Source organism: Galeopterus variegatus, unplaced genomic scaffold (genome assembly GCF_000696425.1).
Source record: "Galeopterus variegatus unplaced genomic scaffold, G_variegatus-3.0.2 Scaffold6449, whole genome shotgun sequence".
Classification (NCBI taxonomy): Eukaryota; Metazoa; Chordata; class Mammalia; order Dermoptera; family Cynocephalidae; genus Galeopterus; species Galeopterus variegatus.
Window position 1 is genome coordinate 102,328 of NW_007732560.1, and position 27,799 is coordinate 130,126.

General features: G+C 57.0%; 4 protein-coding genes across 6 annotated transcripts in view; 2 read left to right on the forward strand and 2 right to left on the reverse strand.

The window, feature by feature from the left end:
- The window catches only part of PTOV1 (prostate tumor overexpressed 1), a 10,405-nt gene extending 5,396 nt beyond the window's left edge, over positions 1-5,009 (forward strand). For both annotated transcript variants that reach the window (XM_008590907.1, XM_008590908.1), the window contains exons 6-13: positions 1,244-1,399; positions 2,118-2,207; positions 2,334-2,407; positions 2,486-2,543; positions 3,213-3,317; positions 4,147-4,344; positions 4,446-4,515; positions 4,881-5,009. In XM_008590907.1, the coding sequence (XP_008589129.1) occupies positions 1,244-1,399; positions 2,118-2,207; positions 2,334-2,407; positions 2,486-2,543; positions 3,213-3,317; positions 4,147-4,344; positions 4,446-4,457 (693 nt within the window). In that variant the 3' untranslated portion in view covers positions 4,458-4,515; positions 4,881-5,009. The remainder of the gene's footprint in view (positions 1-1,243; positions 1,400-2,117; positions 2,208-2,333; positions 2,408-2,485; positions 2,544-3,212; positions 3,318-4,146; positions 4,345-4,445; positions 4,516-4,880) is intronic.
- A 1,167-nt stretch (positions 5,010-6,176) lies between these two features.
- On the reverse strand, positions 6,177-12,452 carry PNKP (polynucleotide kinase 3'-phosphatase). The gene is made up of 16 exons (XM_008590911.1): positions 12,302-12,452; positions 11,602-11,648; positions 10,962-11,261; positions 10,051-10,130; positions 9,908-9,965; positions 9,691-9,798; positions 9,410-9,481; positions 8,328-8,376; positions 8,168-8,238; positions 8,002-8,094; positions 7,822-7,918; positions 7,676-7,737; positions 7,342-7,451; positions 7,168-7,255; positions 6,420-6,481; positions 6,177-6,339 (listed from the first exon to the last, which is right to left on the reverse strand). The coding sequence occupies exons 1-16, from the start codon at positions 12,450-12,452 to the stop codon at positions 6,222-6,224; spliced, it is 1,566 nt and encodes a 521-aa protein (XP_008589133.1). The 3' UTR covers positions 6,177-6,221.
- A 1,214-nt stretch (positions 12,453-13,666) lies between these two features.
- Positions 13,667-21,897, reverse strand: LOC103606300 (proline-rich AKT1 substrate 1). Of its 2 annotated transcripts, XM_008590912.1 has the most exons (6): positions 21,324-21,897; positions 17,257-17,642; positions 16,244-16,321; positions 15,993-16,162; positions 14,928-15,112; positions 13,667-14,741 (listed from the first exon to the last, which is right to left on the reverse strand). In XM_008590912.1, exons 1-6 carry the CDS (start codon positions 21,374-21,376, stop codon positions 14,612-14,614), a joined length of 1,002 nt encoding a protein of 333 aa, XP_008589134.1. In that variant the 5' UTR covers positions 21,377-21,897; the 3' UTR covers positions 13,667-14,611. The 2 variants fall into 2 exon arrangements, with proteins under 2 accessions (XP_008589134.1, XP_008589136.1); XM_008590914.1 differs by lacking the exon at positions 14,928-15,112.
- A 440-nt stretch (positions 21,898-22,337) lies between these two features.
- On the forward strand, positions 22,338-27,786 carry LOC103606301 (TBC1 domain family member 17-like; the record flags this gene model as incomplete). The annotated part of the gene is made up of 10 exons (XM_008590915.1): positions 22,338-22,434; positions 22,915-23,013; positions 23,221-23,295; positions 24,686-24,722; positions 25,035-25,242; positions 25,783-25,894; positions 25,990-26,148; positions 26,535-26,663; positions 26,746-26,849; positions 27,571-27,786. Coding segments are annotated over exons 1-10 (1,160 nt in total), but the record flags the coding sequence as incomplete, so codon positions are not given.
- Between the last annotated feature and the right edge of the window lie 13 nt (positions 27,787-27,799).

A 27,799-nucleotide genomic window follows, 5' to 3' on the forward strand; every position in this document is an offset into this window, starting at 1 on the left:
AAAGAATTAAAAAAAAAAAAAAAAACCCCAAAAAGTTTTTTTTTTTTTTTTTTTTTTTTTTGGGGGGGGGGGGGAGGTCAGCTGGCCAGGGATGCAAACCCTTTACCTTGGTGTTATCAATAGCACACTCTAAAATCACAATGAGATGAAAGGAAAAATAAAGTAGAAAAACAAAATAAACAAAAAGATTAAAAAAACCCCACCATGCTCTAACCAACTGAGGTAACTGGCTAGTCCCCTAAAAAGTGAAGTTTGCTGCATGTAAATTTTGTTTCTTGTTTGGGTTTTTTTTGGCTGCTGGCCTGTAAAAGGGGATCTGAACCCTTGATCGATCTTGGTGTTACAGTACCTTGTACTAACCAGTTGAGCTAACTGGCCAGCGCCATTTGTTGAAGGCCTGTGTCCTGTCCCAAAGTCCCCAGTCTGCAGGGAAGATGGATGTCAGCATACATCCTCTGCTTTGTGGTTCCAGGGTGGCCAGGGATGGGGGCTCTGAGCTGGTGGTCCCTGGGCTGGACCTGGGGTCAAGAGAAGTTAGGCTGGCAGTGGAGGGCAGCAAGTCCTGGGAGGTGGGCCAGTGGGGACATGGGTGTTATGGGAAGTGCACACTCCTTGGTCCAGACACCAGAGAGATGGAGACATCTGTTAACCTCATGTCCTCTTATGTCCCATCAAAGAGTCAAGAGCACTTCACTAGACAAGCATTTATGTAGCACTTTTATGTTATCTTATGAGTTATCCCATTTTACAGATGGGGAAACTGAGGTCCAAAACCAGGAGGGTGCTTGACTTAGGTCACATAGCTAGGAGGTAGCAGGGCCAGTTTGCAACCAGCAGTTGGCCTGACTCTGGGTTCCTAACCCCCAGCCCAGTTTGCCTCCATTAGGCGGGCCCAAGACCAGGCAGCAAATGCTAGCCTGGCTCAGTAGGGCAGGGCCAGTGCCAGGAGGGAGATGGGGCCTCTCTGGATCCTCACACCCCAGACGTGGGTCTCAGGTGCCACTTTTAACCTGAGAGTCATTGCAGGCAGGGGCTAAAGTGCACATCACATACTCCTGGAAAGTCAAGCTGCAGCTGCAGCCCTTCATTTAGGACTGCAGCCTTGACTTTAAGGACTTCTGTTCATTGATGGCCTCCCTCTGTCCTTCCTCCAGACAGGGCAGTCTCAAGTTAGCATGGAGGGGTGAGTGGCCCCATCAGCAGGGCCCTCGGGCCCCTGACCTGCTGGCCCTCTCCCCCCCAGGCGGGCTGCATGCTATTCCCCCACATCTCCCCCTGCGAGGTGCGTGTGCTGATGCTCCTGTACTCGTCCAAGAAGAAGATATTCATGGGCCTCATCCCCTATGACCAGAGTGGCTTCGTCAATGCCATCCGGCAGGTCATCACCACCCGCAAACAGGTGTGCCGGCTGGGCTCAGCCTGCCCCTGCTGGGGGGAGAGAGGAGCTAGGCCCAGGTCTGCCCCCAGCCTCCTAGTCAGTGGACATGGGCAGCCAGATACAGTGTAGGCAGAGTGTGATGTGATGGCAGGAGCAAGGAGCATCAGAGAAGTTGTGAGGAGGTGGTGGCTTGTTCACCCCAGGACTTGATGGGAGAAGTCGGTTAGTGAAGCTTTGAAGGGCTGGAGGGGCAATAGAGAGTGGGTCCAGGCAGCAGGGAAGCTGCCTGTGGAGCAGGGCAGGTGAGTGGTAAGTTAGACATGCTCGTCAGGGGGAGGGTGGTTGTGAGGCTGGAAGGTTCTGGATGGTGATCATGTATCCTGGTTCATGCTTTACTGATTATTGATAGTGCCCCCTTTTCTCAAAAGTGTCCCAGCTTGTATAGCAAATTATATGGTTGCCCAGTTTAATTACAGGTAAACTCTGGACTTTGTAAACCAGGTGAGGGGCTGGGGCTTGCCTTAGGGCACTTGGGAGCCATCAGGAGGGCTGTGAGCAGGCAAGGGGCAGGGCCAGCTCTGGGGAGTCCCCTGGGGGCATGGGGCTGATAGGCCAGGGCAAAGAGGAAGGGTTGGGAGGCCCTAGAACAGCATCGAGGTTTCCTAGGAGCCTCTTCTGGGAAGTTCCTGGGGCAGGACCCCTCTGCATGCATGGTCCACCCCGTCTTCCTGTCCTGCAGGCAGTGGGACCGGGTGGTGTCAATTCAGGTCCAGTCCAGATCGTCAACAACAAGTTCCTGGCATGGAGTGGAGTCATGGAGTGGCAGGAGGTGAGCCCTGGGCGGTCCAGGGACCTCAGGACCTCCACGTTCTCACTGGCTCTGGGCTGTGAAGGGAGTGCTGGAGTCTGGGCATCTCCCACCCCTGAGGTCTCTTCTCTTCCTTTCCCCCAAAAGCCCAGGCCTGAGCCCAACAGTCGGTCCAAGAGGTGGCTGCCATCACATGTCTACGTGAACCAAGGGGAGATCCTGTGAGTGTGGGGCTCAGGGGTGGAGGCCAATCTCGGCTACACGGGGCCTCCTGACCCTCCTCTCCTCATGCCCCACAGGAGGACCGAGCAGTGGCCGAGGAAGCTGTACATGCAGCTCATCCCGCAGCAGCTCCTGGTGAGTGCTGAAGGGGAGGCTGTGGGGGTGCTGCCGGGGCGCTTCCCCAAGGAGGTACCCCTTGAGTTGCCAGTGGGAAGAGGAGGAGAGTGGCCGAGGCAGAGGGACTGTGTGTGCATGGGCCCTGTGGCTGGCGGCTGGCCGACCGATGTGGAGAGCAGGGGCAGCAGGTCCTGCAAGTCTGGCTTTGAGGGCTCACAGGAACTGTCCCAAGTTTTAAGCTGGGGTGAGGCCCTCAGACCTGATGTTGGCTGTTGTGCAGGGAAGGAATGAGGCAGGGTTGGGTGGCCATGTACTTACTGTCAGAGTTGTTACAGGGAGAGACAGATATGGAGGTGGTCTGGAGTCAGGTGGTGGCTGCCAAGAATGGGCAAAGCAGACGGATTTCAGACTGGCTTAGCAGTTCTGGCAAGAGGCTGGGATGGGTTGAGGAGTAGGGGGTGGACGACAGGACTACGGGTTCCCTGTGTTTACGGAGGTGGCACTTGAGATGAGGAAGATAGAAAGGAGAACAGATTGGTGTGGCGTTGCGGGATGTCTGGGTTTTGTTCCTGGGCCTGTTGGCTGGAGCTGGCTGGTCAGAGAGTTGGGAGGCCGTGGTGGGAGAACCAAGTGAGGTCCTGGACTCCAGCGCCCCTGGTGTCTGTCGCCCCCTCGGCATCCCCACAGACCACCCTGGTGCCGCTGTTCCGGAACTCCCGCTTGGTGCAGTTCCACTTCACCAAGGACCTGGAGACGCTGAAGAGCCTCTGCCGGATCATGGACAATGGCTTTGTGAGTGGGGCCCAGGAGGCGCCCAGCTGGGATGGACAGAGCCAGGTCCCTTCAGGGGTTTGAAGACTAACATGAGATGTTGGCCCCCCAGGCGGCGCACGCAGGGCTGAGGCCCACACAACCCCTCTGGCTCTGGTGACTTGCAAGTCCCTGGAGCTCTCAGCCTCAGTTTCCCCTCTGTAAGGTGGGATGGTGATCCCTATGCAGGAGCCAGTGAGCTCCATTAGGGACAGTCAGCATTGTGGTGGTTATTACAGAAAACCACATCAGCGCTGCCACGGCAGACCTGTGGTCATGGCAGTGGGACTGTGGTGGGAGGGCTGGCGCTGTCTCCAGCAGTCCTGCCTCCCTTTCCCTTGGAGCCTCGGCTTCCCCTGGTAGAAAGGAAGGGGGGCTGCATAAGGTGGGGTGCTGCACTCAGTGCCAGGCTTGCTGGGGCTGCCACCACAACCACCTGCCTGTTGCACGCTGGCGTGATCTTAGGCGCATCCTGTGTATCTATAGTTTTGACGGTGCCCACTTCAGGGCCACTGTGGCCTCCTTGGAGCTTGTTGGGTGCAGATTCCCAGACCCCTTGCAGAGAGCCTGCTGTCCTCAGCCCACCTGTTGCTCTTGGCCTCTGTCTCCTCGTCCCCAGGTGGGGGTAATAACGGTGCCTACCTCCTGGGGGACCGTGAGGATAGAGCAGTGAGAATGCACGTGGCTCAAGGTGTGCTCTGTGGCACCAGCTCTGGTCTGAGGGACGCTGGCCCGTGCAGTTTGAGTCCATTGTGCCAGGGAGGGTCATCTGTGTCAGGGACCATCCCATGACGTGCCCTGCACCTGCCAGGCTGGCTGCGTGCACTTTTCCTACAAGGCCTCGTGTGAGATCCGTGTGCTCATGCTCCTATACTCCTCGGAGAAGAAGATCTTCATCGGCCTCATCCCCCATGACCAGAGCAATTTTGTCAATGGCATCCGGCGCGTCATCGCCAACCAGCAGCAGGTCCTGCAGCGGAACCTGGAGCAGGAGCAGCAGCAGCGAGGGGTGAGGACCCCCCAGAGCCTGGTTCCACCTCCATCCCACCTCCCTTGCTGTCCTGCCCCTCCCGCTGCTGCTGACTCTGCCTCCCTCACTTCCTCCCACAGATGGGGGGGTAGTGGCTACCCCCAAGCTGGGCCCCTTCAGGAGTCACAGATGAGGCCCCCACAGAGACTGGTGAGTGGCGACTATGTTGAGAGCAGGGTAGACCCTCAGACAGGCCTGGGGTTTTGAGAAGAAGCAGGGTGATTGTATTCTAGCCTTGGGAAGCCCAGAGCAGAGAGAGTAAGAGGCATGGCCACCCCAGCAGGCCAAGGCCTCCTGGGAAAGTCCAGCCTCACCCCCTGCAGGGCCAGGGGGTTCCTGGGGCAGCTGGAGGTGCAGTTTCCAGAACTGGGCAGGGCGAGGCTCTTCTCTGTTCTCTGGGGCCCTGCAGACTCATGGGACAGGCACAGCAGGGTGTGGGTTCTGTGCTCCGGGACCTCAGGGGCTCCTGGGAGCCGCTGTCCAGCCCCTCCCAACTACATTCCCCTGCCTCCCAGGTTGGATGCTTCTGAGCAGGGGCCCCTGGGGACTGCAACTGCCCAGCGACATGGAGGACAGAGTCCTGAGGTCTCCCAGGATGGTCCCCACCCTTGTACGTTTCCCCAATAAAGCCTTTTAAAAACCTACTTGCCACCTCTGCTCACTGCCCAGATGCCTGGCAGCTCCCGGCTCTGTGTGGAAGGACTTATGTAGTCAGAGATGCCATGGCCAGAGAGAGGCCAAGCCCTTCTCCCATGGTAGCAGTCCTCAGACCTGAGTGCCAGAAGGGTCCCCAGAGGGCTGGTTGAATCCCGATGGCCAAGCCCAGACCCTGGGTTTTTTTTATGGAGTCCATCCAGGTGGAGCCTGGGGATGTGCAGGTCTAGTAAGTTTGTAGGAGGCCTGGGCTTCTGGTTGGGGGCTGTACTTTGAGATCACTGTTACCTGAGCTGGGAGGGAAAATGGGATTCAGCATGGATCTGCCGAGTGACCTGGTGTGGATCATTCCCCAGCTGTGACAAGCCAGGGATTGATAAGCGGACCTCGTTTTCAGGGCCCAGACATGTCTGGTCCATGTTGGAAGTATGAGGCTGTGCTCTGTGTGTCCGTCCTCCCTGTTTCTAGCACCTACTGCCCAGTGCCCCTGAGGCCACTTTTGTTTCCCTTTGGATTCAACAGGCTTCATTGAGCCGTATGCAAAAAAAGGCAGACCGGGGCAGTTTTTGCCTCCTGGAACTAGTCATGCAGCAGGTCTGGCTGGCCTAGGCACTCAGGTCCAGGACCAGATCTGGCTCTGGGCTGCCACCCTCAACCTGCACTGCTGCTGGCCCGGGGCAGGTCCATGCCCACTTCCCCTGGGTTCAAGTGCAATGTCTAGAGCCCTGAATTTTGTCCTCATCGGTCACCTGCCTGGCCTTGATCCGAGCTCCAGGTTGTGTCATGCAGACTTATTTGCTGGTTCTGGAGAGGGACCACTCAGTGCCTGCCCTCCAGATTTCCCAGCCTCCCTCTAATGTGCTCATAATCAGGCCCAGTGAAGCCTAAATCCTCTCTGCGGGGACTGATGTGGGCCACCTGCTTGGTGCTAGGCAAAATCCTGGATTCCGAGGAGGGTTCACTTCCAAAATACCTGGGATCCTGGCAGGGGCAAGCCTGAACCAGTCCAGGTCCCCGCCTTTCTGTTACCTGAAAATGTCCCTAAAGCTTCCTTTTGTGCACAAAACAGAGGGCCTCCTGTGGGTCAGGGAGAGAGCAGGCTGTGGCCTGTCCCCCAGTGAGGAGCACGCTTCCTCCCAGCACAGTGCTGGCCAGGCTTGAAGAAAAATGCCATTTATTATGGGGTGAGGGAGCAGGGCATCTCAGCCCTCGGAGAACTGACGGTACAGCCGCTCGAGCCGCGGCTCCAGGTGCAGCCGGAACGGGATGTCCAGGATCCTCGAGAAGCCTTCGGCCAGCGTCGGGGCCTCGAACTGCTTCCTGGTGACAGATGGGGGCGGTGAGGGGAGGCCGGACCTTGTCGCCAGGCGCCCTGCCCCAGGCCAGCCCAGCGGTGGTACCTGTAGCTGTACAGGACCATGTCCGACACAGGGGCGTGAGACGAGCCGGTCATCTCCCGGAACTGCGGGGGAGGGGAGGGGAGGGCAGGGAGAGGAGGGGAGGGCGGGGAGAGGAGGGGCAGGGCTGGGAGAGGCGAGGCGGGGAGAGGAGGGGCAGGGCTGGGAGAGGCGAGGCGGGGAGAGGAGGGGCAGGGCTGGGAGAGGCGAGGCGGGGAGAGGAGGGGCAGGGCTGGGAGAGGCGAGGCGGGGAGAGGAGGGGCAGGGCTGGGAGAGGCGAGGCGGGGAGAGGAGGGGCAGGGCTGGGAGAGGCGAGGCGGGGAGAGGAGGGGCAGGGCTGGGAGAGGCGAGGCGGGGAGAGGAGGGGCAGGGCTGGGAGAGGCGAGGCGGGGAGAGGAGGGGCAGGGCTGGGAGAGGCGAGGCGGGGAGAGGAGGGGCAGGGCTGGGAGAGGCGAGGCGGGGAGAGGAGGGGCAGGGCTGGGAGAGGCGAGGCGGGGAGAGGAGGGGCAGGGCTGGGAGAGGCGAGGCGGGGAGAGGAGGGGCAGGGCTGGGAGAGGCGAGGCGGGGAGAGGAGGGGCAGGGCTGGGAGAGGCGAGGCGGGGAGAGGAGGGGCAGGGCTGGGAGAGGCGAGGCGGGGAGAGGAGGGGCAGGGCTGGGAGAGGCGAGGCGGGGAGAGGAGGGGCAGGGCTGGGAGAGGCGAGGCGGGGAGAGGAGGGGCGGGGAGAGGCGGGGCGTGCGCAGCGCCGCCCACCCGGTTGTTGTGTCGCGCCTGCTCCAGGGTAGCGGCGAAGAGGAAACAGCGGCAGGGGACGCCTGCGTCTCTGGCGCACTGGATGTACCTGTGGGGGCCAGGAAGGGGGTGGGCTGTCAGCAGGTCCCTGCTCACCCTGCCGGAGGCCTCCCACAGAGCCCATGGCCCAGATACCTGGCCCGACTCGGGACGTCCGGGTTTGTGTTGTCGATCACCACCCGCTTCCTTTGCTTTAGAGCTGTCTCACACGTGGTCACACAGCGCTGCCACGAACCCAGTGTGTCCTGAGGAGAGCAGATCACAAACGGGGTGCCAGGAGACCCAGGGGGAGAAAAGACCCTGAGAGGGGAAAAACGGAGGGGAGAGGGGGCAGGACACCTAGAGAGAAGGCAGAGATGTAGCAAGGAGACACAGGCTGGGCCCCAAAGACTAGACGGGTACAGGGACAGGGACGACACAGATGGGGGGTGCCACTAAACACAGCCCAGGGTTGCAGACTGAGTCATACCCTGTTGACGTGGACGTAACCAGCAGACACAAGATGCTCCTTGAGGAAGGTGGTCTTCCCGGCTGTGAGGGGGCGCACAGTATCAGTGGGTGCCCTAGGACCTAGGAGTTGGGGGCTCAGGGCATCCTGGGCCCAGGGCATCTCACCTCCAGGGAATCCCACTGCGATGACCACCTCTGGGTCGGAGCTCAAGAGGGAGTTGGACTCGGGGAGGCAGAGAGGCCCTGAGGAGGAGACAGTCCTCTGGGAGGGGGCAGACAAGATGCATGAGACCCTCACCCTCATTCCCACAACCACCACCACCCTCCCTATCCCTCAGGCCTCACCGGGTCAAAGGCTGGAAACTCGAAGCTGGCCACCGGCCACTTAAGAAAGAACTCCTCAGGCGTGGCGAAGGGCAGGCCAAGGTTGAGTGCAAACTGGGGGCCAGGGTGGAGGTTAGACAGGGGGCGGGGGCTGGGCTCCTGGGGGGCAGGGGGCAGGAAGCCTCACCAGGCGGTCCGCACAAGAGAAGTCTTTCTTCTTCCGCCCCGGGGCCCAGTTGGCTGGGCGTCCAGCTGCATCTGGAACATACACAGGACACTCCCCTCTCCACCAGCAAGCTTGGAGATAGGGGTCCCAGGCCAGCCACAGCAGCCCCCAGGGCCCTTACCTCCCACGAATACGCTGTCCCCGATGGAGATGGGCACTCCCTCGTTGGCCTGGGAGAAACGGGCAGTGAGGAACTCCTCCTCACATCTGATCTCCTCTAACCTTTCACGTCCTCACCACCACGTCTCACCCCTTTCACTGCCTCCACCTTGATCATGAACTGCGCAGTAGCCTCCTTGCTGCTCCTCTGGCTTCTGCCCCTGCCCCCAATTGTTCCCTGCGTGGCCACCAGACAGTGCCTGTTCCCACCTATGTCAGCTCACATCTTCCCTACCCCCCCCTTCTTGGAGCACTCCAGTGGCTCCCGCCTCACTCAGGGTAAAGGTGAAGTTCTCACTGTGGCCCACAGGGCCCCACCTTCCCTTCCTCGCTCACTCAGGTCCAGCCCAGTGGGCCTCCTCACTGTCTGTAAACGTGCCAGGCTCAGTCCTACCCCAGGGCCATTTCACTTGCTCTTACTCCAGCCTGGACCACTTCCCCCAGACACCCAGATGGCTGTCTCCTTCACCTCCTTTAGACTTTTGCTCAAATGTCACCTTGGCGGACCGGTTAGCTCAGGTGGTTAGAGCGCAGCCTTATCCCCAAAGTCACGGGTTCGGATCCCTGTTCTAGCCAGCCACACAAAAAACCCAAAAACACCAAAACCAAAATGTCACCTGCTCAGAGAGCCCATTCCTGACCACCATAGCTAAAATGGTGCGCTGCCTTATCTTGCTGCACCCTCCTGCCACTTTCCACACCAGTCCACGCAGGTTCGGTTGGCCGCCCTCACTGCTACGTGAGCACCGCTGAAGCAGGCGTGTGTCTAACTCAGTGATATCTTCAGCTCAAGAACTGGCTGAACTTCAGAACAGATGAACACATGAATGGATGAGTGATTTCTCTCTTGACCACTGTGATTTTCAGAGTTTAAGAGCCCTGGCCTTGTGTACCAATAACTATGATGTGACAGCTAAAATTAAAACAGAAGGTGTGGACCAAGAGGGGAGAGGAGAGGAAGAAAGAGGAAGAGTGAGAAGGAGTCTGGGTAAGGGAAAAGGAGAGCGGCCCGGAGGGAGGCCAGGTAGAGAAGGGACAGCTCACTCGCTCCTGCAGGTGGTCCCACATGCCGGTCACTGGCTTCCGGTACAAGCCTGTGTGCGTGGCTACCAGCACCTGTGGGCGGGGAGCAGGTCAGGCACTGACCTCAGCTCCTCCTCAAGCACCCAATGGATGCTGTCCCAACCCTCACCAACCCAAGGAGAGCTGCCCAGTGCCCCAGGGTCTCTGTCCCCACACAGACCCCAACTAGGGTCCCTTTCTTATGCCTTCTCTCTGGATCTCTGCCTTCCCACATAGCCCCTCAGCCTCCCTTTCAGCCATACCTGGAAGGAGACCCCCAGTTTCTCCACCACAGCCTCCACTTTGGCCTTGAACTCCTCTGCTGGCAGCTTCCCTCGCCCAATGCCCATCTGGTTGGTGAAGATCACCAGCTGGAGAGCAGATGGGTGTCACCAGGTGCCCTCCTTTCCAGGGCCCCATCAGACCTGCAGTCTGGCCGTGCCTGCACACACAGGTGCACATATATGCACACGCACATACCTTGTAGCCCTCCGCATCCAGCTCCCGAAGCTTACGTGGAATCTCTGGGTACAAGATTCTAGGGCAGGTAGAGAGTGGCAGGGGTGACCTGAGGCCTGGAGGACTCCAGGACTCACTCACTCCCTTTTCTGGCCTGTTATCACCTCCAGTCACTGGGGCCAGTGGGAAAGACCTTCCCAGAGCGTGTGGTGATGAGGGTCCCATCCAGATCAAAGCCGGCCACCTGGCATTGCCAAGAAAAGAGGAACAGCAGCACTGTGACACCTCTGGTCCTCCTCACTGAAAGGTTGATTCATGCCAACACGTGAGGCAGGGTCTATCTTACATATGGGGAAAATGAGTCACCGAGAGCTTACTTGTCTTATGTAAGGACATGGCACAGCAGGAATGTGCATCCCAGATACCTCAGAGTGCAGAGCCTGAAATCTTAACTTTACTGTCTCCTATTGCTCCTACGCCCCCGTCCCCATATTCCAATTTTTCAAATGAGGGTTAATATCTTGCCCATCTTCCTCTCCTGGCCTTCTCCACCTCAGAGGGCTAATAACCATGAACATAAACAGGAGCAAAGCTTTGTGTGCTAACTACACTGTCAGGGATTGTGCCACATGGTTTAATGGATTCATCATCTTGTTTTTTGGCTACTGGCCTGTATGGGGAACAGAACCCTTGACCTTGGTGTTACAACCAGCTGAGCTAACTGGTCAGCCAGATCCATCATTTTGGAGGTGAGAGAAGTGGAGCTCAGACAACATGGTGGTAATAAAATTTGAGCTCAAGTCTCTCTGGACCTCAGAAATACTTGTTACAATAGGTCCTGCTGAAGTGGTCATGGTCATTGTTGACTGCTGGGTGGTTGCTGTGGGTCAGGCAGGAGCTGACATACATCACTTTCCCTATTGTTTACAACAACCCTGAGTTTGTCATCAGGCCCATTTCAGAAGAGTAAATAGAGGCTAAGAGAAGTTGAGAAACTTGCCAGGGGCGTACAGCAAAATTGGACTTAGGTCCCCTGTCTGTGTCAGGCTCGCTCAGCACTCAGCTTGGCCCTCACCTTGCCCTGGGGTTTCACCCCAGATGCTGTGAACACTAGCAACTTCTCGAAGGTCTCCCAGCTGGGGGATGACTTCCGCATCCGCTTTGTCTGCTGCTCCGGATCCCCCTCCTCGTCTGGGGCCACCGGAGGGGTGCCAGGTGGAGTATCTGGCTGGGATTCTGGTGTGCTGGTCTCTTCCCAGCGCAGGGTCAGCGGGTGGAGGCCATTGACCAAATACAGCGTGTCCCCCACCCTCAGAGGGCCCTCCAACCCCGGCTTCAACTCCTGGGTACCGGCAGTTGAGGGGTTAACTCCCAGCTGCAGAAGAAGAGGGAGGAGCTGGGACTGGCTCTGCTCCCAGCAGGAACCTCCTCCAATTAAATACCCTGGCAAAGGACTTGCTTCACCCACCAGTCAGACCCCTAAGCCCCACATCTTTACTGGGTACCACCAGTCAGGGCTTTGGAAAAGTTACATGCTTTCAGTCTTGTCCAGTTTGAAAGTGGCTGGATGGATACCCCAGGGGGAAGCAGGCAACACTTCTTTCTTTACTGGCCACACCACCTTCTCTCCCAGACAATCAGATTTTTCCAATGGGCTTGTGCACTGCTGACACCTTCCCACCCTGCCTTGCTGCCCTTTGCAGAAGCACTGGTACCTGTTTCACTGCCACTGTTCGGGTCCCAAGGTCTGCCACCAGCTCCACTGAGGGTTGAGAGGATGGAGTCAGGATTTACATCCTTGTATGACTGGTTCCCTCATTACTGGGGAGCGTGGCCAGCATTAGGCCACAGATATAGGACTACAGCATCCATTCAAGAGGAAGCAGGAGGCAGTTTATCTCTAAGTGGAACTGGCTCCTGACTGCAGTAGCCAGATGGAGGCCCTAGAATTGCCTGTGACACTGATGGTTGCCTAAGGACAGGGCGGATACTTTATGGAATTGGCTTCCTCCTTGACTAAAAGTGTGGTTAGACGTAAGTTCTGGGCTTGGCCGGCAACCGTCCATCCCCACCTAGCGACATTTACTTTTCTCCATAGAATCGGCTCTGCTTGACAAGGGTCGTAACCTGTTTCAGGCTTTCACAATGGCCTATGAGCATCCTTCTCTGCCCAGTGACAACTCTCCCGGGATTGGTTACATCCTCTCTCCCCCAAGGGGTCTGGCTAGTTCCAGGTCAGGCACAACCTTTCCTTTCCTGTGCTCCCCAGAGGATCCTGCCAACTTCGGGCCTGGCTGCACCACGCAATAACCAAGCATCTCCATGACGGGATTAACTGTCCCCCTTTCCGATGGGCTGTGTTTCCGTCCTGAAGCAAGCCCCGTCCCCCCCAGCTCAGAACCCGCCCCCAGCCACCTTGGTTTCTGGAGCACTTCCTGTCCGTGACTTGGGTCAGGGGTCCCCGGCCCAGCACCAGGGCTTGCCGGTCCGAAGGCAGGAAGATAGGGGGCGCCCCCCCAGAGGGGCTCTCCAACCACAGGCGGCCCTGGGCCCCCACCTCCGCCATTCTGGACGCCGGCCTAGGTGGAAGCAGGTAAACGAGTCTGAGTGGCAAGTCCCGCCTCCTCCCACACCCGCCACCGGGAGTTCCCTTCATCCGCCACCGGCTCCGGAAACTCCACCCCCTCGCCGGCCTGTGGCGCCGTTTCCCAGGCGACGACGCCGGCTCAGTCCCTCGGAGAGCTGGGATTCCTACTTTCCAGGGCACAGGCCGAGAGGCTGGCGTATGCCCCGCCCCGTCTCTGCTCTCACCCGGGCCCGCCGCTGGGGCTCAGGCGCCACTTCCGACTAAGGAGGCCCTGCCCGAGGCGCTCTGCCCGCCGCTGGGCCGGCGGCTTCCAGTTCCTCGACGGACGGAAATGATTCGTCCCCCAGCGGGGGCCGGGCCTGGGCTCCTCCCGTGGCAGTAGCCCCACCCCCTCCCAGGCCTCTCGGCCTTAGGGCCCCTCTGCAGCTGTGACCTTCATCGCTCTTGCTGTAACGGGAGGCCCCGGCCAGCAGGGGGAGTAGACCCTCCATTCACATATTTTCCTCCTTCCACTTTGACCTCTAATTCTCATCCCCTTTGCTGGAGATAGTCACAGCTGTAGGAAGCTTTCTTTCCCATTAGATGATCACTGTCAGTTGAAGAAACCCCCGCCCCCGACAGCAGCCTTAATAAGCCTTAATACTAGACGGTTCTTTTGATTTACCTTTGATGCTGCATTTTTCTCACCTATAACGTGGGGATATTCGTTTTTACTTCCTGGGTTTACCAAGGAGAGTAAAGGAGCTAATACATGTAAACAGCCTACAAACGTGTTTGAGTGGCAGTAAGCCCTGTCCTGTCTTGCTAGCATTCTTCCAGTGGTGGTCTAATGGGAGATGGAGGGTCCATGTTTACTTAGTCCTAAATTACGACCAGGTTCCACCTACTCTCTAACCTCCAGCGTCTTGTTATGGTAGGAACCTCCCGGGCTGGAGGTTCAGGTTTTGTTGGGGAACATGTGGGCTCCGGGGACTGATTCCTCACGAACTATTCTGGCTCCAGCACTCATCCTCCTAAAGATTGGGGTTCCGCGGTCACACATGACTGGAATGCTCTTCCCCACCCCGTAGATCTCCGTTTTCTTATCTATAAAATGGGGACAATAAGTCCAACTCTCAGCTTTGCACTGGGTATCAATGAAACGTTCCTCACTCAGCTTCAGAAAATGTTGAACACAACACACCTCGCACTCATTTGTCAGAGGTAAAACTCTTTAATCTCAGAGCGCCCCAACTCCCGATCCCCAACCCCCACACTCTCCCCCACACCAGGGCCGGAGAGTGAGGACCTCTGTCCCCCACCTTGGGTGGACGAGGGCCCTTTAAGGCACCTGTGGGGACGGGGAGGGGGACGAGAAGCGGGAGCTGGTGCCGTCCCGGACGCAGGGACGGGTTTCCATTGGCAGGCTGTTGTGGGATTGAACCAACGACGGGGTGTCGGAGGCAGGGACCGAACTGGGCCATCCCTGAGGGGGTCAGGGGGACAAGTTTTCAAGACTTGGGCAAAAACGACCCCAGCCCCAGTAGTGTAAAGAACGTCAATTGAAGGCCGCAGGCCAATTCTGGGCAAGGGACGGCTTGGCCACGCCCCCGGGGGGCGGGAGCCAATATGGTGGGAAAAGGAAGGAAGGGAGGACGCCGGTCAGTCAGGCCCTTTACAGGCTTCAGCCAGTCAGACGAAGGAGCCGCCCACCGAGGGCGCACCGCCACCCAAGCCAGGGACTTGCCTGTGCTCTTCCGGGACGGAGCCAGTGCCTCCCGAGCCAAGCCCGCGTCGCCGGGAGGAGAACGACAGAGCTGGCCCACTTAGGGACCAGGGCTAGCCACGCCCCACCGGGGAGCCAGCCAATCCCGTCGTACGAAGGATTTGTTGCTGGACAAAGGGGCAACGGACCAATCGGAGGGCCGGACAGATCCCGCTGCTCCGCGCAGAAGGCCGTGGGTTGGGAGGGCGGCGGGAATTGGCAGGGCTGGTAAATCCTGGGGGCCCCGAGGGACGCGACGGGACGGGGTGGGAGGGGGAGGCGGTCCCGGCTCTGATTCGGATGGGCGGGCCTCGGGGGAGGGACGGTGGTGTAGTGTGGTGCTGGGAGGACCCAGGGCCTGCAAACTCGCTCCCTGAGCCTCAGTATTTCCGTTTCAGCTTCTGGAAGTCGCTGGTGTTGAGCCTAGGCCGCGGCAGGTCCCCGAACACCTGGGTGTCCTCCGCCTCCCGCAGCACCAGCGCGCGCATGCTCGCTGCGATGCGGTCCAGGTCGGGCGAGGAGGGCTGCGGAGACCACGGCGGTGCGGGGTTGGCGCCGGCAGGGACCCCCGCCGCACCCACCTGCAGCGCCTGCACCCTGGGCTCCAGGCCCCTCCCAGAACGTTCCCCCCACCCCCACTTGTGCCCTGCGATGCCCAGTGCCAGCAATGCCCTTCAACCTGTCTTGCTCCACGAAGGGGCCCTTCTAACCGACTCAGACACCACCTCCTCGAAGAAGCCTTCCTGTCCCTCTTCTCCTCCCCTTCTTGTCCCGGACTGTCCCAGTGCTGCTTGTCCGCTATTAAGGCTGTATGCACCCAGAGGGTCTCATGTCTGAGGATTTGGCCCGGGGATTCGGTCATGTTCCAATCAGACCTCTGCCACCGACTAGCTAGCTGTGAACAAAAGATTTCGCCTCCCTAGTACTCGATCTTTCCCTCTGCAAAACAGGGTCCCTGTGAGGGCTGAGATCATTAGCTCAGTGACTTCTTAAGAAAGGTCAACTACCGTCAGGTGGCCACCGCTGTACAGAAAGGTTCCATCCCCAGATTGGCCCCCACCAGGGAATTGTCCTGCCATTCTGCCTGCAGCTTTGGCACCTAGTGCTGCCTCCATTACAGTCCCTGTCTTCCTGAGCTGGGCCTGCCCTCCCCCAATAGAATGGGAGAGGCCACGACCAGCAGTAGCTGCCCTGAGCCCTTTAGGAGATCAGCCCAGGGCCAGCACTCAGGAGCCCCCGAACGTTCAATTAGTTGTGTTTTCATGAGTCTCAAGCAAGGACAGCAGCAGCTGATGCCCCCTTCCTGGACCAGGCACTGTTCTTGGACTTCAGCTTTCACTGCCTCACTGGGCCCTCCTACAGCCTAGGGGAGTTGGGGCTTGGGTGGGGGTGGCTGTCACTGTTTTGATTTCCAGTTTGCAAATAAGGACACTGAGGCATTTGAGGACTATGGGCCCGCAGGCCTCCTCCATCATAGCCCACAGCTCCTTCCTGAAAGGAAGCTGGGTTCCAATCCCAGACCTCCAGGAAGTCATCTCAGTGCTTCAATTTCCCTTCAGCTTCAGAGAGTTTCATTGTGATGTGTTGTGATGGGCGACAAGGACCCCCCTAGGCCAGGCCAGCCCATGACGTCCACACATGGGACAGTGTGGGAGGAACAGAAGATGAGGGGCTAGGAATGTGTGGGGTGGGGATGGGGGTGATCTGACCCCTCCAAGCCTCAGTTTCCCCATCTGGAGGGCCAAAATACTCCCCTCCCCTCATTTGCCCCTCACCGGCCCATTTTCCTCGTCTGATGATCGAGCCTCTGTCCTCTTCTCCTTGAAGGCCCAGACAGGCACAGACACGGGCAGGGACTTGGCGTACTGCTGCGTGGGCAGGGCTGAGGCTGGGGGCACTGAGTAGGCTGGGGGGCCAGCAGGGGTCTCCTCACTCAGGCTGCCATCTGGGAGGGAGGGTGGACTTCAGCCTCTGTCCCTGCCCTTGTCCCAGCCCCCCAGGGAAGGGGACAGCCTGGGACACTCACCGTCTGTGCTCTCAGGGTCTGACTCACAGAAGGGGGGCAGGTCCTGGAGGGTGGCATCCTCATCCATCACAAAGAGCCCTGTGGGTGATGTCAGAGGCCCTGAGTCAGTCAGGTCCCTGCCACACTCCATGGGCCCTCTCCTCCAGCCACTGCCACTGCCTCCTGGGGTGTCTGTGATTACTATTCCCTCTGCCTCAAACACTCTGCCCTGTTTATCTGCTCGTCATTGGCAGAAACAAATCTAGTGTCTGTCTTATTTGTTACACCCTCAGATATGAACAACTGGCTGCACTAATGTGAAACATCTAAGATCTGTTTGGGATGAGATCTATCTGATATGACTCAACATACAGGCTGAGAGAAATATGGGGTGTTTATGATCCTTTTTGACAAATGGAGATGGAGGCCCAGAGAGGTTAAGTCACTTGCCTGAGGTCCCACAGATAGTAAGTGGCATCACCAGAATTTGAACCCCGGACATCTGGCTCCAGAGTCTGTACTTTGCATCCCATGCAGGTTTTCTCCAGCAATGGTGACAAGGCCAGCCATTGGTAATAACAATAAATGAGTAACTCCTATTTACTAAGCCCCCAGCAAACTCCTACTCACTCCTTAACTCCTTAAGCCCTAGTGTTACAGCCCATTCTCTGGGAAGCATCCAACCTCAGGAGACACCCTGGCCCCGATGGCCTCTATAGGGTATACCCATGTCAGGATCCAATTCCTTGGCCAGATGGGAAGCCCCTCGATAAAAGAGCCCGAGCTGCTTTGTGTCTCTCAGCACAGAGCTGGCCCCAGGTCATGAGTACAAGGAAGCCAGGGTAAGGCTCAGAGAGGGGAAATGTCTGGCTTAAAGTAACAGTAGATTATGGGTAAGTGTGTCTGGCTGCCAGGCCCTTGAAACCACAACTTTCAAGGAACATCAAGGCTCAGAGATCAGCACGTGCCACCTACCAGAAAACTACTGTGGGTAACTTGCCAAGCCACAAGCCCTTGCCCTCTGCTCCTCTCACCTCCATTATCGCTGATGCCCAGCCGATCCACAGAGGTCTCTGTCTCTGTTGGCTCATCCTCATCTTCCTCATCATCCTCCCTGGCCAGGGTAGGCCGGGGTGGGCTCGGTGCGGGACTGGGTGGCTGTGGTGCTGGGGGGACCACTGGGGGCCGGGCAGCAGCGGCAGCCCTGTGGGCCAGGGCGATGTCATGAAGGCAGCGGCGGGCAGCCTCTGCCAGGGCCCCCCGGCCGTGGGCTGCATAAGCACAGGGGCCCGGACGGGGTGGCGGTGGTGGGGCAGCAGTCAGCAGCACCAGCTCCGTGCCCGTCTGGGCCCGGAAGCGCTCAGCGGCCCCCACCACGGCCTCCCACAGCTCCTCAGGGCGCCCCGACGCCATCCACGCCCTGTGGGACAAAGCAAGACGGAAGGGGATGAGGCTTGGCAGGACTGCACCATTCCCACCCAGCCCCACGTGTTCACCTGTCCACTGGATGCCACTCACGCCCTCCCACCCACCTAGTCCCAGGTGACCTCAGTGTCTTCTCCAAACCCGCTACTCCTGGGGGATTCCTCACCATCCATCTCCACTGGCCTAGCCCTCCTGCCCCTAGTGTTTACACCGTCCTTTCTCAGCTTGGTCTCTACTCTTGGCTCTGTCCTGTCCCATGTAGGAGCCACCAGCCACATGCAAGTAAAGAGTACTCGAACATGGCAGGTCCAAGCAGAGAGGTGCTGTGAGTGCAAAACCCACACCGGGTTTGAAGACATGGTACAAAAAAGTAGAAAGTAAAATAGCTCAGTAACCATCTGATATTGAGTCCATATTGAAATGATCACATTTTAGATATACTGGCTAAATAAAACATATGGCTAAAATGAATTTTATCAGTTTTCTTTTTACTCTTTTAACACGGCTTGTAGAAAATTTCAAACTACATGCGTGGCTTGCATTTATGTTTTCATTGGATGGTGCTGCCCTGCTCCATCACCCTGGCCTCCCTCCCCGCCTCCCAAACTCCAGTCCTTCCAGCACAAGGCCCAGAGAGGTCCCTCTATAACTAGCGCCGACCCTATTCCTTGCCAGAGTCCCCCGGACAAGGTCCCAGCCCTTCAGCCTGGCTTTGGAGGCCCTGTGTGGTCTGGCACTGCCCCTGGCCTCACAGGCAGTATCTATCACCTGCCTAGCCTTCCAGACCCTCTGAGGACCAAGGCCTTCAGACAAGGTGGTTACTCATTCTCCATTCACTGCCGATCTTTCACTCATCCTAATGTAGAAAAACTTTCCTTTGCCCCAAGATTGAGCCAGTCTCCTACTTTGGGCTCCCACAATGTCTGAGCGATCCCTATTATAGTACATTTCCCTCTGGAGAATACTGTTTGGTTCTATGACTGAGAGGCCTGAGACTGGGGGTTGAACAAAGGCCAAAAATGGTGTTGGAACTGCTCTCTGTGCCTGGAAATCCACCACAAAGCTTTTGTACTTCCTACAGGACTCTCTCCTGGCAGTTCCTTTGAAAGTCTTCCTTGATCCCCAGGATGGATCAGATGTCTTCACTGATAGTCTCCACATGCCCTGGGCTCTCCCCATTATAGCTCATGTCACCCAAGCTTGTGACAGCTGTACGTCTATCTGCCTCCTCCATCAGACTGTGAACTCCCCAAGGTCAGGGATCTGAGTCCCCAGGACAGGTCTGCCCTAAGCAATCTGCTAGATAAATCTTATGAGCTGAGAAGAGCAAGAGATGTGGGGCTGGCTTCCTGTCCTGACTACGCCTCAAACCTGCTGTGTGACTTTGGACTACACACTGGCACTCTCTGTGCCTCACTTTCTTTCCCATTAACCACAGTGGTTGAGTTGGCGCAGTTGGGCAGCTGAGGTGCCTCCTCAGGGAGATAGTGAGCACACCATTACTGGAGGGATTTAAGCAGAGTTATGGCCCAGCCCACCAGGGTTGTAGTGAATGGGAGCAGGGAGTCTAGAGCTTAAATTCAATATGCAGGCCCTTTGTGACTCTGGATCATAGAAGCCAGTTTGCTGAGCACCTGCTCCCTGCAGGGATACCTGACTCACCTACCTGACTCACCAAGGTGGGAGCTGTTGACTAACAACCCGGACTTGGGGAGTACGAAGCCCTGTTGGAAGGACAAAGCTTATCCACATGCCAGGCAGGGACCCGAGGCAGGACCTTTTCATACTACCCTCTCACCTACCCTATGAGGGAGAAGCTGTTACCACCCCATTTTACAATTGCAAACTCAGGCCCAGGGAGATTCAGCATCCTGACCAGGGTCACACAGCCAGTAAGAGCTGGAATCTAGACTCTGACTGTCTGGATCCACAGTCTGTTCTTAATCCTGACTGCCATTCTGCCTGCCTTATGAGAAAAGATTTATCTTTTTTTTTTTTTTTTTTTTTTTTGAGAAAAGATTTATACTTTTCTTTCTTTTTTTTTTTGTCTTTTTTGTGACCGGTAAGGGGATCGCAACCCTTGGCTTGGTGTTGTCAGCACCGCGCTCAGCCAGTGAGCGGTGCCACCGGCCATCCCTATATAGGATCCGAACCTGCAGTCGGGAGCGCCGTTGTGCACCCAAGCGCTGCACTCTCCCGAGTGCGCCACGGGGTCGGCCCTAGGATTTATACTTTTCTAATCCAGGTGGGGAAAGTGAGGCTCAGAGAGCTTAACTCACTGGCCAGAAGACACATAGCTAGACAGGGCTGAAACTGCTGTCTGCCCAGCTTCAAAGCCCCACAAAGCTGGGAGGTACCCTGTCTTATACATACTCTTCATGTCCTCATCTGACGGAGGAAACCGAGGTTCAGAGCAGGGAATTGACTGATTCAAGGACACACTGCCTGGCAGTGCTAGGCCTGCAGCTCTCAATTCCTTGGGTCCCTAGGCCCTAATGACATGGAGGGTATAGGGGGAACGAGCTTCCCTCTCCGTACTAGATCTTGGGGTCCCCACAGGGTTAAAAAGAATGAAATGGGGGTGAGTAGGTTGCGAAGGTCCCCCTACCTCAGAGAGTAGGCACAGGCAAAAAGAACAGCAACTTACACAGACCTCTGCCAAGGTCTGGGGGCTCCCTAGAGTCTATAACCAACAGGAGAGTAGACAAGACCTGGGGAATCCACCTACTCTTCAGCTTCTGGAGGAAGGCCTCCTCCTCCAAGGAGCTGAGTGAGAGATAGAGGAAAATCCCTGCCCCAAGGGAGAAGTGTAAGATTAGGGAGAAGGCTGGCCGGTTAGCTCAGTTGGTTAGAGCGCAGCCTTATAACAGCAAGGTTAAGGGTTTGGGTCCCCTCACCGGCCAGCTGCACCCTCAGCCCCCGCAAAAAAAAAAAAAAAAAAAAAATAGGGAGAGCTGAGAAGGGGGTGAGACGTGTCCCCCACAGGAGGGGAGCAGTAAGGTGACTGGTCTCTTAGAATAAGGTGAGGAGGAATGAAAAGTAAGGAGAGGGGGTGGGGTGAAGAAACTGACTCCAGGAAAAGGTGAGGAAAGAGGAATAAGGTCCCCACAGAACGAGGGATGCTAGTGAAGTCTCACCACCACCACCGCCTGTCAAGCTGGACGTGCCCCTCACCCGAAAGTGTGAGGAACCCGAGCATGCACGCACGGCCAGGGGCGGAGTGAATGTCTGCGGCCTCGCCCGGCCACTCAGAGACCTCCCCACCTCCCCAGCACGCTCAGGGGTCCGGGGAAGGCCCAGTTCGCCAGGAAGAAAACAGGAAATCCCGCCCAGCTGGGGCCAGGACCGGAAGTCCCGCCTCTGGACGGGTGAGGGGAGCCCCGCGGCCCCCCGAGCAACTCTCCGACCCCATGGACATGGTCCACGGCTAAGAGAATAATCCCTATAGGTCTGGACACTGGAAGGTAAGGCTGTCTAGGATTTGCCTCGGGTCAGACACAACGGTTCCCGCGGGCGGCCCCTTCCCAGCACTCAGAAAGTATCGTTGAACAGTCTCTGCCCTCTGATCTATGCAGGTCATACCCCTCCTGTGAGCACCTGGTCCCCCCAGCGCCCCTCTTTCTCAGGACGGCCAAATCCTCCCCACACCGCGGTTCACAACACCGCCTCCACTCACGTGCCCGTAGCCAGCATGGCCGGTCCAGCGCCGTCGCCGCCCTCAAAGGACATGGCGGTGTCTTGCGTCACTTCCGCGTAGCTACCCCTCCCTCATCTGGGCCTCCGGAGACCAAAATGGCAGCCACAGGGGCTTCATCAGGATCAGTGGGGAACGGCGACAGCAGAGTGATCGTAAGAAAGATGGCGAAAGAAAGGCTTCAGTTTGCGCAACAAGCCTAGACCATTTCGATCTGACCCCAAGTAATGTGGCCCTCCGCATATGCTCACTCATAACCATAGTATACTAAGGCAAGCGACCCAACGTCCCTCGCCCATAATCAACTTCTTCAACAGAGATCGAGCAAAGTGGTGACCATTAACGACATGGCAGCGGCCTGGCTTCATCTGCCCATAATAAATAAGGGTTCTCTCTTCCTCCAACCTAACCCCCCACCGCCCCAGCACCAATGCTGGCAACATCCAATATGGCAGCATTTCTTGCTTCGTTTTGCCCAGCTTCAAAATGGCGGCTCGGCCCTCTTTCGACGGTGACTCAGAAAGTCCTCTGACTGCTTCGTCCCCAGGAGCACTGAGAGCTTCATCCCGTTATCCCGAGTCCCTCAGTCTTCTTGTGACGTATAGCTCCTCTCACCTTTTCCTTTGTGCTTCTTTTCCAGCACCTCACTGTCGCGCCCCGCAGAGAGATGGGACTGCCCCGCATTAACATGGCCTCAGCCCACATGCTTAGGCTGTGCCCTAGAGCAAAATGGCACCTCCTTGGCTTCGATGCCAGTATACAATATGGAGAAGGAAGTGAGGGTTTCGGCTTGAGCCAGGAGGTGGAGCTCTTGCACCCTCCCACTTGTTTACTTCGTGGTGAAAGTTGTCATGCCCCTTCTGCTCATTCTGGCCTGTCTTAGCGTCAGCGCCACGTGACTTTAACCCTCGTAGTGCAATTCCCCCATTTTGAAAGATAGTTTCACCCACTCCGGCTCTAGAACGGGTAGAGGCGCTACCACTGTCCGGCTTTGGGGGGGAGTGCCCTTTCCGGATGTGACCCACGTTGACCCGGAAAAGGAGGCCCGGGCAGTGGAGCCTCGGCGGCGGCTATGGAGGGAGCCAACTGCAGGGTAAGCACTGAGGACGCAATCCCTGGCTTCTGTCTGTGCGAACAGCCCCCGTCTGGTGGTCTGCTTCTCCCTCAGGTCGTGCGGGGGCCCTGGGAGCCTGGCAGACCTTTAGCAAACACCGTTTCCTTATAAACGCGCTGTTACCTTCCCTTCCATCACATAGGGAGAGACCATATCTTTTAGCCCCGCCCCCGGGCTTAAGGTCTCTCTGGGCCCCGCCTCGCACCGTTTCCTTATAAACGCGCTGTTACCTTCCCTTCCATCACCTAGGGAGAGACCATATCTTTTAGCCCCGCCCCCGGGCTTAAGGTCTCTCTGGGCCCCGCCTCTTTTGGAAGGGACGTCCACACCCGAACGCAGGGCAAAATACGGATACCTCCGCAGGGGTCCTTCATGCCGCGCCCCCTACGAATCCTCCCGCTCGGGTCCACCCGCATTGGCTACCTCCCAAGCCCCGCCCCTCACTGCTTCCCGCCCCAGGTGGTGTTTGAGAAGGGAGGCGTGTACTTGCATACCAGTGCTAAGAAGCACCAGGACCCGGACTCCCTCATCGCTGGTGTCATCCGTGTTGTGGAAAAGGTGGGCTCGGTGGGAGCAGGGCTTGGGCAGGCTCCGAGCGGGGTGGAGGTCAGCAGTGGAACCTCAGGAAGGCTGGGGGTGGGAACGGGAATAAGGAATGGATCTTTGAAAGGCTGAGGATGGAGACTGGGGAAAAAAAGTTTGGAAATTTGTTGCTTGGGGAGTTTTTTGGGGGGGAGCCACTCTAACTCCTCCCCTCTTCCTTAGGACAGTGACGTCCTCCTGCACTGGGCTCCTGTTGAGGAGGCTGGAGATTCCACTCAAATCTTCTTCTCCAAGAAGGTAGGCTTCCCTCACTTCCCCCTTCACTCACTTTTTCTAGGTCCGAGCAGTACAATTTCAGACCTACCGTTGGGACATGTATGACCCTGTTTGGGAACCGGGTGGTTTCCTACTCTCTGTGAAACTGGCTGAAGATGCCCATTCAAGGAAAGAGAGCAGGGACCATGAGAATCGGCTTCCGTCTCTGGATTTGGCTTGTCAGGACATTTCATATAAGTGGAATCATACAACATGTAGTCTTTTGTATGTGGCTTCTCTTAAGATGTTTTTAAGGTTCATCCATGTTGTAGCATGTTATCAGTGCTTTGTTCGTTTTAAAGGCGGAATAGTGTTCCATTGTATGGATGTGCCACGTTTTGTTTATTCATCAGTTCGATGGGCGTTTGGTTTGTTTCCACCTTTTGGCTAGTCTGAGTAATGATGCTACGAACATTTGTGTATGAGTCTTTGTGTGGACATATGTATTCATTTCTCTTGGGCATATACTTAGGAGTGGAATTGCTGGGTCGTTATGGTAATGCTTCGTTTAACCTTTTGAGGAACGGCCAGACTTTTCCAAAATGGTGGCACCATTTTACATTCCCACCAGCAGTATGTGAAGCTTCCGGTTTCTCTATAGTCTTGCCAACATTATTACAGTAGTGCCTCCTTATCCACAGTTTTGCTTTCCATGGTTTCAGTTACGTGTGGTCAAACTCGGTCCAAAAATATTAAATGGAAAATTCCAGAAATAAGCAATTCATAAGCATTAAATCACGTGCTGTTCTAAGTAGTGTGATGAAGTCTTGCACTCTCCCACTTTGTCCTGCCCGGGACGTGAGTCACTCATGTGTTCAGATCCACGCACTGTTTATACTCCCTGTCCATCAGTCACTTAGAAGTCAACTCGATTAGGGCCAGCCCGTGGCTCACTTGGGAGACTGCGGTGCAGATAACACCAAGGCCACAGGTTTGTATCCCTATATAGGGATGGCTGGTTAGCTCACTGGGTGGGAGAGTGGAGGTGGATGGGGGTACAGGAGTGTTGTAGCCCAGGTCCAACATGGCCAGCGTCTCTGGGTTTGCATCCTCGCCCATCTCACTGGGCTCCCAGATTGGCTATGGACACCCACACATGACTCTTGCCTCTGAAGGTTTAAGGCTGGTCCTATGACAGATGCAGCCAGTTAGGGGGCGATTTGTGCCGTCCTGGAGTCACACAGGTTGCTGGGAGCACCAGAAGTCATCTGACCTTTCTGGGGAGTGGAGATACCTTCTAGGAAAAGGCGATGCCAGAGCTGGGCTCTGAAGGACTCTTGAGAATTTTCTCTCCTGGCAGACAGCAGCCCGTGTAAGGCCAGAGGCGTGTGGCACTGGATGTGTTTTGGGAGCCACCAGCCTTTCATTGTAGCTCAAGTGTGGGGTCTGGAGCAAAGAGGGGGTTGGAGGTGAGGCAGATGGGGCCAGGGACAGACCTGAGGGCCTTGAGTGCCAGGTGGAGGAATATAGTCTTTACCCTGCAGGTCATGGGGAGCCTGGAAAGTTTTTGGAACAAGCACATGTCCATCAGCCTTTCTTCCTATTTTATCCAGTTGTGCTTCCAAGGAAATGTGAGGTGACCCAGAGTTCCCAGAGGCCAGGGTCTGGTGGTGGCTCATCGTGGGGCCCTCAAGAGACAAATGTACTGCACAAACATCCTGTATTGACATGGCTACCTCTGGCCTCCCACACCTGCTCCTAACACAGCACTATCCCTCTAGGTGCAGAGCCCCACTCTCCTCAAGGCTCCTGGGCATTCTCAGTGAGTCTGGGGGAACTCAAGTCCATCCGCCGTTCCAAGCCAGGCCTCAGCTGGGCCTACCTGGTCCTGGTGACACAAGCTGGAGGCTCCCTGCCCGCCCTGCACTTCCACCGTGGGGGCACCCGTGCCCTGCTCCGCGTTCTCAGCCGCTACCTGCTGTTGGCCAGGTGAGCCTTTGACCAGGCCCTGTCCCTCTCTAGCCTGACCCCTCAGGGCTGTGAAAGAAATGTAGCTCAAAATGAGTTAAAGGAAAAGAAAAGGAATTGATTGGTGCGTATAACTGGGAAGTCAAAGGGTAGTATTAATTTCAGGAAGGACCTGGGTCCCAAAATGTTAGAAAGAGTTGCTCTTCTATCCTCTGAGTTCCTATCATTCTCTGGGACCCCCAGCAACCCTGGCTTAGCAACCTCGGTGGATAGAAAGTGTCTCTTTCCCCATATTCCAGCGAGATCCCAGGGCTGCCTTTCATTGGCTCGTCCCTGAATCAGTTGCCATGGCCCAGGAGGTGGAAGATCCTCATTGGCCAGCGCTCTGTCTTGTGCCTGCCCCCATGGTCCAGCTCAGGTCTGAGGCCTCCCCCTGCATCAGCATGCCCCAGCTGAGGGATACCCCAGGGTGGATGGAACAAATGCAGGGTGGGCCTGGACAGCCGGGGACACCAGGCCCTCCACCTGTGCATCACCTGTGCCTAACCTCCCGCCTCCCAGCTCCCCACAGGACTCCCGCCTCTACCTTGTCTTCCCCCATGACTCCTCTGCCCTCTCCAACTCCTTCCACCACCTGCAGCTCTTTGACCAGGACAGCTCCAACGTAGTGTCTGTGAGTGTCCCTGGCACCAGGAGTGGTGTGATGTGGGTGGGGAGGGATGATACTGGAAGGGGTGGGTGTGACCGTCCTTTCGGCTCTATCCGTAGCGCTTTCTCCAGGACCCCTACTCCACCACGTTCAGCAGCTTCTCCCGAGTGACCAATTTCTTCCGGGGAGCCCTACAGCCACACCCCGAAGGGGTGTCTCCCGACCTTCCTCCACCACCCGATGATGAGCCTGAGCCTGGGTTCGAGGTCATTTCCTGTGTGAGTATTAAGTGGACCTTTCCTGTTACTTCCTGGCTGTGTCACCTGGGCATGTGACTTCATTTCCCTCAGCCTCAGTTTCTTTCTGGGTAAAATGGGAAAAGTAACAGCACCGTCCGCATCGAGTTGCATAAGGAGCGATTTCACAGAAAGTGAGCACAGCTGTGCCAGGCACAGTGCTCAACTGATGGCTGTTGTTATTGAGGGCCCTTTCTGATTTGAGGGACAACTTTGTTGCTGACCTGGGAAAGGACCTGCTTCTGTCCCTGAATGTTAACTGTCTGTTGAGTTAAGGAGGGCCCTGAGCTCATTTGGAGGTGGACTGAGATGGAGTTAGGGGCCAGACCTGGCTGAGCCCCTGAGCTCACATGCCCTGTGTCTTGCAGGTGGAGCTGGGGCCTCGGCCAGCTGTGGAGCGGGCTCCTCCAGTCACAGAGGAGGAGTGGGCCCGCCATGTGGGCCCTGAGGGCCGCCTGCAGCAAGTTTCTGAGCTGAAGAACCGGATCTTCTCGGGGGTGAGCGCCAGAGTGGGTGGGAGGGCGGGACGGTTCTGGCAGGTGGCCCAGAGGCCCCTCTGAGCTGCCTGCTTTGCTTCAGGGCCTGAGCCCTGGCCTGCGGCGTGAGGCCTGGAAGTTCCTCCTGGGGTACCTCAGCTGGGAGGGCTCAGCTGAGGAGCACAAGACCCACGTGCGCAAGAAAACGTGAGTGAAAAATGGTGGATCCGGTGTCCTCAAGATACCTCTGCCCTGCCAGCCTCTGGCCTCAACCTTCCCAGCCTCCCAGGTCCATTGGAGGTTTTTGATCAATAGCAAATCCCCAGTGGCCAGCCCAGCACCTCTTGCTTTGTAGGGGCACCAGTGGGCAGCAAACTGGCTGGTTCCGTGTACAACAGGTGTGAACCTGCCATGTGCTGGGCATGTATCCCCAGGGATATGGTGTGAATAAGCCAGACCCATACCCAATTCTGTATGGTCTGTCTCATCTCCATGGGCGTTTTCATTCCTGTGCCATACTGTTTTAATTTTCACAGCTTTGCAGCATGTTTCGTAACCTCATACGGTCTGTCTTCTCATTCCTGGTATATATTATGCACCTGCTGTGTGCCTGGCCCCTTGCGGCACTGAGGATATAGCAGTGTCTGACTGTTCTCTGTCTCTAGTGCTCTCTGTCCAGTGGAGGGGCGGGTAACAGGTTTTCACCAAAAGCCCACAAGTAATACGTCTGTCATGAGAGATGTCAGGAGGGGGAGGTGTAAGGTGTGGTGGCAAGAATGACTCGGTGGCCTGCTGGGACCTGTGGAAGTGGCCTGGGATCTAAGTCCTGAAGGGTGAAGAGGTGACACTGGGCTGGGAGGTCTCCAGGTGCGTCCCTGGGACCTGCACCAAGGAACGTCCTGATGTTTCTCCCCTCCCCATGCCTCAGGGATGAGTACTTCCGCATGAAGCTGCAGTGGAAGTCTGTGAGCCCTGAGCAGGAGCAGAGGAACTCACTCCTGCATGGATACCGCAGCCTCATTGGTGGGTGGGCGGGGGGCGGGGGGTTACAAGGGCGGACGGGAGGTGAAAAAGAGGGCCTGGGAGCATGGGTGCAAGGGGGAGGATGGAGGGGACCCCCTGCCTTCCCAAGATCAGGGACAAGGTCATCTGGAGAC